Source organism: Oryza sativa, chromosome 11, assembly GCF_034140825.1.
Source record: "Oryza sativa Japonica Group chromosome 11, ASM3414082v1".
Lineage (NCBI taxonomy): Eukaryota > Viridiplantae > Streptophyta > Magnoliopsida > Poales > Poaceae > Oryza > Oryza sativa.
In genome coordinates this window covers 7,456,653-7,465,744 of record NC_089045.1, presented here as the reverse complement: position 1 = coordinate 7,465,744, position 9,092 = coordinate 7,456,653, and the positions used below count along the sequence as shown (strand labels likewise).

The window sequence follows — 9,092 nt, the reverse complement described above, 5'->3', positions numbered from 1 at the left end:
TGCATGGAACAATTCATCAGCCAGCCACTATCCTTCCCTTCTCTCTCTACCTCCCTTCTCTTCAGATCTGAAGGATGGTGACCAGTTGCCGGCAAGCAATTTGGACAACGATGAAGGAGCCTATCCTCTCTAGCGACCTGCTGCCATCTCCGCCCAGGGGCTGGTGTGTCGCGTTGTCGCGTTGGATGTTCTCTTCTCTGGCTCATCATCGACACCACCCCCAGCTTGGGTTCGGCAGCGGCCTGAGTGTCGATGGCCAGTCCTCGGCAAGGAGAAGGCAGCAGCAGCGACCTAGGAGTTCGGATGAAAAGGACCTCCTCAATGGTGGCGGCGGCCCTAGGGGTGATAGTGGCCTGAGTGCCGATGCAACTGTGCAAGATTCTCGGCGAGGAGGAGGCAGTTCAGACAGGGGTGAATCTCGTTGACAACGGCGGCCCTAGGGGTGACGGAGGCTTGGGAGTCCGGGTGGAAGAGGATATCCTCGGCAGTGGCAGAGGAGGACTGAGATTTCGGCAAGATTTGTGGACCTCGGCAGAGGCTGCGGCCCTAGGGGCGGCGGCAGGATGTGAGTCCGAGAGGCGGAAGAGGATCCCGATGACGGCGGTAGCCCTATGGATGGGGGAGGCCTAGGATCCGGCGAAGCAAAAACGGATCCTATCGGTTCGCGTCTGGTCGGCTAGTTATGACTAGATGACGACTGATGAATGGCGTGAACTCACCTGAAGCAGATGAAGATGGCAACATCGGAGGTACACAACGACGGTGCACTAGGGACTGCAACAACTAGACAACTTCCACTCGTGAACCATGGGTGTGCCAAGGTAGTAGGTTTGTTCTTTCTTTGGTTATGTGTTCTCCTCTCGTGGAGATATGAGTCTCAGTATCCTTATATTATTTTCGCTATGTATATTTTTCGTGGATATAAAGGCCTGATTAACGAATCCATTATAAAAAAATCCGTGGTACAATTCCATGGCTCGTTTCCTCAAATAAAATTCAAAAACTTGTGGAAGTCAGTGGATGGGCCCGAACATAAACTTCGGTTGCCTCTTGCTCCAAAAAAAAAAAAAAACACACGCTAATGGCTGAAATTTTGCTCTGTAGACACTGGCGTGAATATACTGGATTTGCTATGTGTCATGAAGCCTTTGAAATTGTGGATTCATCTTGCCAAGGAATGTGAGTATACAAAAAGTAGTGTCAAATCTTGTCGCAATTTGGAGAGATTTACAACCGGTCGTGCATCCAGATGAACACGCAGGTATTTCGGAGTGGTGGCAAGCTGGTGGGAGAACCAGACATCATAATTAAGGATGAAGAAAAAAAGAAATTTGTGGGGGGCTTACTCGCCACTCGGGGAACATTTGAGTATTTGACTCGAAAGAAACAGAAGAGTCTTCCATTAGGTGGAAAGAAATGAAGAACCAGTTGCGTATCTGACTAGTGCAATACTTGAATCGACACTTGTTAGTTTCCTAGCTGGCTGTGGAGGTTTATTAAGTCGTGTTTTTGATAATCACGGGTAAAATCCTACCTCCTTTTAAAATGTATATGTATGTATATGTATGACGCCATTGAATTTTCACACAACGTTTAACCATCTATCTTATTTAAAAATTTAGTACAAATATATATTTAAAATTATAAGTTATGATTATACTTCATTTGATGATAAAATAAGTCATAACAAGATTAACAATATTTATATATTTTTTTAATAACACGAATGGTAAAACATTATGTGAAAAGTCAACGACGTCATACATTTCGAAATGGAGGGAGCAGCTCGTAACCCCTTCTCGAAGCCACTGTGATATCGATGTTGTTATTGGTGAAGAACTCTTTTCTTCTTAATATTGGACTAGCAGAACTCCTGCCTTTTGGTTAAAAAATTATAAAAAAATTGACAACATAAATCAATATGTAGTATACATCTTTATAAATACACAAGTTTAAATTCAACCTATAGAAATTGAGAAAAAGTCAAATATGATTATGAATAGTACGTGTAACATTCACAATCATATTTGAATTGTATAGGTCAAATTTAAACATGCATCATCGTGGAGTGACATATCATATATTGATATATAATATTAAATATTTTTTTAAAAAATCATAACTATTTTGATGCATGGAAGAAACGAGCGGGACATTCTTTTAAGGGAAAAAAAAAGCTATCCACACTAGAGGACTAACTGGTAAAGCATATCCCACTAAAATTGCCCTTACCATATTTTCTTCCCAGACTCTCTATGTCATCATTAAACCCCCATTACATTCTGCAATGAGTGCTCAGGCAATTTTGACCCATTACTTGACTAATTAATGATTAATTCAGTACTCCCCTGTTTCATATTATAAGTCATTTTAACTTCGGTCAAACTGTTTCAAGTTTAACCAAGTTTATCTCTACTATTATAAATATTAAAGATGTTTTTACCGGTACTTTGGTACATCATTCGTGTATAAGTCGGTTTCTAAGTTCGTTTGCCTTTGGAAATACATATCCATATTTGAGTCAGTTTCTAAATCTGTTTGCTTTTGGAAATATAGAAGGATTCGTATAAGAAATCTCTTAAAACAACTTGCATGCTAACTTGAGACGATCGGATTCCTAATTGCAGCTCATGATTTTCTAAAAACAGAATATATATCCAAGCGAATTCCCACAATATATTTCACTTTAACTAAATTGTATAACAATAATAATAATATTAAAATAACATTCACCCATTGCAACGCACGAGCATTTTTTCTAGTAGAAAAATAAATATTTTCAACCCAAGACAAATATATTATGGAAATATATTAAATTATTGATTTAATGACACTAATTCGTGTTGTAAATATTAGTATATTTATTTACAAATCTAATCAAATTTAGAGTAGTTTGCCTTTGACCAAAGTCAAAACGACTTGTCGACAATGGTGAGAATTGTCGGTGACGTAAATATGGGATATATCTTTAAAGTTGACTAACTATGCGTATGGTTAAAGTGTTCTATTTATATACAGCTTTCCATGTTTGGGTTGACATCTTTAATCTGAATAGGAAGCAAAAGAGTAAAGACCGGGATGGATATAATGCCGAGCATACCAATCTCTGCATGTCCAAGATGATAATGATGTGTTTATACGGATATAAAATCCGGATGCCCCAAATCTCACTGAAGACCCGCTCTATCCCCAAGTCTATAGATTGTTGACCTTTTGTTTCATAGAATCTTTACTCCACGTATCAATAACATGGGGAGTTGATTTTGATCCCTCGAGGGATATTCCCTCGTTATTTGCATGTTATAAAAAATAGTTCAAATAGTTATAAAAAATTAAAAAAAATTGAGAAGATGTAATAATATGTGATATATCACTCCACAAACATGCGAGTTTAAATCCAACTTCTATATCTCGCAACGAAAAAAACAAATTTGAGTGTGAATATACATTAACTAGTTGTAGTTAAATTTGTTTTTTTCGTTGCGAGAAGTAGAAGTTGAATTTGAAGTGATATATCACATGTTCATATATCTTCTTAATTTTTTTCATATTTTTTCATAACTATTTAAGTGACATACAAACAACGAGGAGATATCCTCTCGAGGTATCAAAATAGTTTCTACAATGACATGATGATGTAGGGCTACCAAATAGCACCATAAATTAGTTGTATCCTAAACTGATAAGTAGCCTCTCTTCTTCATTCACATCAGCTGAGCTGAACCAACAGCAGGACAATCCTGAACACCATCTCCTGCATGCAATGAGAAGGCACATCCTTGTCTGCCATCTCCCACTTATCATACTCCTCTCCTCATCACTCAGCTCAAGCTGCCGATCTGACCACCAAATTCAGATTCAGGCACTTGTCCAATTCAAGGCCAGCTTGATTGACCCTCTCGACAATCTTCAATCATGGACGACGAACGCCACCACCTCGCCGTGCAGCTACCTCGGCGTACAGTGTGATCCGGTGACCGGCACGGTCACCGAGATCTCGCTGGCGAGCATGAACCTCTCCGGCAGGATATCGCCGGCGATCGGCGCCCTCGCGGCCCTAACACGGCTCGATCTCGGCGACAACACCATTTCGGGGGGAGTGCCTCCTGAGCTGAGCAACTGCACGCAGCTCCAGTTCCTCAACCTCTCCTGCAACGGCCTCACCGGCGAGCTGCCGAACTTGTCGGCGAAGCTGGCGGCGCTCGACACCCTCGACGTCGCGAACAATTACTTGTCCGGGAGGTTCCCGGCGTGGGTCGGCAACCTGTCCGGTCTCGTCATCCTCGCCGTCGGCGAGAACAGCTACGACCGAGGCGAGACTCCGCCGAGCATCGGAAACCTCAAGAAGTTGACGCATCTCTACTTGTCGAGCTGCTACCTGACAGGGGAGATACCTGAATCCATCTTCGGGCTCACGGCGCTGCGGACGCTGGACATGTCGAAGAACTATCTCACCGGCGGAATCCCGGCGGCCATCGGCAACCTCTGCGAGTTGTGGAGCATCCAGCTGTATAGTAATAACCTCACAGGCGAGCTCCCACCGGAGCTCGGGAAGCTGACCGGGCTACGCGAGCTCGACGTCTCCGGGAACAAGCTCAGCGGCGAGATCCCGGCGTCTCTTGCGGTGCTCAGGAACTTCGAGGTGATACATCTCCAGTGGAACAATCTATCTGGGCCGATCCCGGCAGCGTGGGGGGAGCTACGGTTCCTGAAGAGATTTGCTGTCTATGAGAACAATTTCTCCGGCGAGTTCCCGGCGAACTTCGGCCGCTTCTCGCCGCTTTACGGCATCGATATCTCCGAGAATGCATTCTCTGGCCCATTCCCGAGGTATCTGTGCCACGGCAAGAACCTCCAGTACCTTCTCACCATCGGGAACAGCTTCTCCGGCGAGCTCCCGGAGGAATACTCGGCCTGCCACCATTTGGTGATCTTCCGAGTTCACGGTAACACGCTCACCGGCAACCTCCCGGCGTGGGTGTGGGGACAACAATCTGCGGAGATCATTGATGTTTCGAACAATGGGTTCACCGGAAGAATCTCGCCGGCGATCAGCAAGGCGCAGAGGCTGAAGGAGCTCTGGTTACACAATAACCGGCTCGACGGCGAGATCCCCAGGGAGATCGGCCGGCTCTGGCGGCTCAAGAAGCTATACCTTTCGAATAACTCGTTCTCCGGCGTGATACCACCGGAGATCGGTAACCTAAGCAAGCTGACCGAGCTGACCTTGGGAGGGAACATGTTGACCGGCTGGCTATGATTTATGTACGCGACTAGTGGTACTGTTTTCCTACACAATTCCACGGTAAGCTAGCTAAATTTTTAAAGCTTTTTTTTAATTATTATATGGCAGACAGATTCGCACACATATATCCCACTATACACGCAACACTGCACACACCCCTATCGAATGCACCATATAACACATGCTCATCATAAATATGATTATATTTTGTATACAATAATTAAATTTTATGATTGTTCAAAAAAGATTTGATATACAAATTTGAACTTCTTTTTCATAGGTACAATTGTACTCGATCCATTTGCATCATTATAATTCTTTTTTCCTGAGGTACACTGCAGTCTGACTCTAAACTCATCACAATCCAAGAAAGCAATTATTTCTTTATGATTTTCGATTAGTATGGTACTTTTTCAACCTTCATGGTGACGTACGATTTTAAGTAATTTTGAATTCCTCAAAGCCAACAACTCAACATATGTGATGTAGTAAGGTGGAAGAAGGCCTAACACCACTTGGATATAGGCTCCCAACAACTCAATATCTGGCACTTGCATATTGCACGCTAAAGCATGTGTGGCTGTACCCATCTCTCTCAAACTATATTTCTAATAAAACTTTAATTGAAGTTTTCTTCTAAATTTATTATTCAATTTATTATCCGATTACACCATTATACTCGCTGCAATTAAATCTTTCTAGCAATATCTCACACGATTATATTTTGATGAGAAAAATCAAGCGTTGTTTCACCACTTATAAAAAAATTTAGTTGACCACTTGGTCAAATGTTTCACTTTATTCTATAAAATGTTTCAGAGCAATGCAACATTCAAATATACTATGTGCAGCACTAGTAACTACTATATGAAAAATTGAAGTCTCAATAAGTGGAACATAAAAAACCCATATGAAAAGATAAAATATGTTTGCAAATACTTAATATTGTTGAAACATTTTTATATCATGTATGAAACATTAAATTGTAGTAGTTGAAACATTATAAAATACTTACTACTTACTGAAACATTCAAAGGATACTATACGCTACAATTGTAAATTAACTAGTGAAACATCGTGTAAAACCAGGTGCAACACTGAAAAATTCATTAGAAAATCTAAATATTTTTTCATCGGAATATAACCATATCTAGTCTTGTTATAAAGATTTAATGACAATAAATTTAATAGTGCAATTGAGTCATAGATTAGAAAGTAATTTAAAAGAAAAAATTATTATAGTGCATGGGTGGGCAAAGTGCTACTTAGTAGCCTATGGCTACATTACAGTGCGTGAGAGGATGCCATGATGGCATGATGAGATGAAAGTTATTGTTATATTAATAGGAATTTGGTGAGATAATATGTAATTATAGATGTAGTATATACTATAAGGATATTATCTTGGAAGGAGATCTCTGAACGCACTCTTGTCACCTAACTTGTCCTGTATATATCTTGCTGACTGAGGAATGTAAAGTTTAATTAGTTATTGCAATAATAATCTGGTTGATGTTGTTCTTTTATGTTAGACCTACTACCTCTTTTTTAATAGACATTTGACCATTCATGTTATTAAAAAAATTATGTAATTATAATTTATTTTATTGTTAGTTGTTTTATCACTCAAAATACTTTAAGCATGATTTATATCTTATACATTTGCATAATTCTTTATTAAAAAATCAAGGGTGTTATCTATTAAGAATCAAGGGTGTTACTCCCTCCATCTACTTTTGATAGTCATATTTTATCTTGGCACAATGACTAAAAATAAGTAGTTCTACTTATCATCCAATTAAACATGCTATTAGTTATTCCTCCTAAACAATCAATTTATTAATATTTATATTTCTCAATGCCCATGTAGCCAATCTTGTGTGGAAGAATGGAGAGTCACGTCTTAAATTCGATAAAGTCATTAAGAGGATGGGTGGTTGGATTGAAATATGCCTATCAAAAGTAAATTTTTTAGATTCGAAAATATGCCTATAAAAATAGATGGAGGGAGTATCTAAAAGTAGATGGAGGAAGTATGTAGTAAGAGACGAAGGGAGTATGTTTTAGCAGCCTTCTTTTTCTCACTTCTCACGGTGGTGAGGAGGTGAGCTAAGAATGAAACTCTATTTGGCAATTTCAACGGGTGGGTCTAATGTGCAAGGAAGCCCCAGCTCACTGGCCCACATACGTTCCGCACGGTAGCCACACTGCCACACACTAGTACAGGCCATAAAGCCCACGTGCAAATGATTGGGCCAAAAATCGCAAATCTGGCCCAGGTTGCTCCCACATGCGGCCCAGTGATACCACCAGCCCAGGAGCCCATGACGACACAGATCAAGCAAGAAGTTAAGAAGGGGACGGGGTACAGAAAAGTATATGGCGATACCAAAATTTGAATCTTAAATCTTAATTTTAAAAAGTTAATTTTGAAGTTGATTTTAAGATTTTTTTTATTGTAGTTATTTTCAATATTGGTGTTTAAGTCATTAAAAACACGTATATAAAAGTTTTAACTATAAATAAATTATTTCCTTATCACTAATATACCGTCAGCAATCGGCCAACCGATGACAGCCTATAATGCCAGAGGGCCACCTATGTACTTTCCAGGGAATTACACCATTTATTAGCTAACATTAGATTGAAGCCAAATTTAGGACCGATTTGTTCCTTCTTGAAAAGGGCCAGACGAATGATATTGGCCCAATTTAGATTTAAGCCCGACATAGGAAACATGACCAGTTTGATATGAAGTTTTGAATCGTATTCCTCAACCGCAAAACCGGTATAACCCGTCTTCCGACCCCCAAAACCGTAGAAAATCGATTCCCCGCACGGTTTTAGAGGTGGTTTTGTCCCACGTGGCATCTTTGACTTTGTTGACTTGCTAAGTCAGCTTGTGGGACCCACCTGGCAGTGACATGGATAAAAAACGGTGGGGCCCACTGTCAATGCACATCGCCCCGCATCATATCCTTCGTCGTGTTTCTCCCTCCCCTCCAATCCGCCACTGCCAGCGTCGGTCAATGGCCCCTCCTGCCCCACCGTCGCCGCCCACGGGGAGAGGAGTCGTCGGCCGGCCATGCACTGGGGAGAGAACTTGCCTGCCGGTCGCATGGGGGACGATCTCGCCGGAGCCCGCACGCGGGGAGAGGAGTCATCTGGCAACCGCACACGGGGGAAGGAGCTCGCTGGGAAGCCACGCCCTAGGAGTAGTAGTCTGCCGGCCGCACACTGGGAGGTAACTCGCCGGTCGGCCGCATATGGGTAGAGGAGCTCGCTGGCCAGCCGCATGTAGGAAGGAGCTACCGGCGGGCCACGCGCGGGGAGAAGAGCTCGCCGGCTGGCCACATGTGGGGGAGGAGCTCGTCGGCTAGTCGTGCACTTGGGAGGGAGCTCGCCAGTTGACCGCTCACGGGTAGAGGAGCTCGCCAGCCAACCGTGCGCTGGGAGGTTCTCCCGGCGGGCCACGCATAGGGTAGGAGCTCACCGGCCGACTTCTCGCTCTCCGCCGCCACCTTTTCACAGGCGGCGGTGGTCTTCCCGCCGTAGCCATTCCCTCACCTCTCCTGTGGGCCCCTTACGTTGCCGCTGCCCACCTCCGCCTCCACCTCTGTCCCCGCGATTGGGAGATAGAGGTCCAGCTGGAGAACATCGACCGATGAGTTCTCTTCCCAGCGCATGGCCAGCCGATGACTCCTCTCCCCGTGGGCGGCAGTGGCGGCGAGGGAGGAGGGGGCATTGGCCAACAATGGCGGTGGTGGATTGGAGGGGGATGGGGAAGCCGATGAGTTCTCTCCCCAACATGTGGTCGGCCGACGACTCCTCTCCCTGTGGGCAACGG

The 9,092-nt window shown here is 43.1% G+C and overlaps 1 protein-coding gene across 1 annotated transcript; it reads left to right on the top strand.

Moving 5' to 3' along the window:
* Positions 1-3,708: 3,708 nt before the first annotated feature.
* Positions 3,709-5,446, top strand: LOC107276044 (receptor protein-tyrosine kinase CEPR2). Its single transcript, XM_015761263.3, has one exon. The coding sequence runs from the start codon at positions 3,764-3,766 to the stop codon at positions 5,258-5,260; it is 1,497 nt and encodes a 498-aa protein (XP_015616749.1). The 5' UTR covers positions 3,709-3,763; the 3' UTR covers positions 5,261-5,446.
* Positions 5,447-9,092: the final 3,646 nt, after the last annotated feature.

Excerpts from the sequence above, each read along its gene's own strand:
- LOC107276044 (XM_015761263.3), top strand. The coding sequence starts at position 3,764 with ATGAGAAGGCACATCCTTGTCTGCCATCTCCCACTTATCATACTCCTC.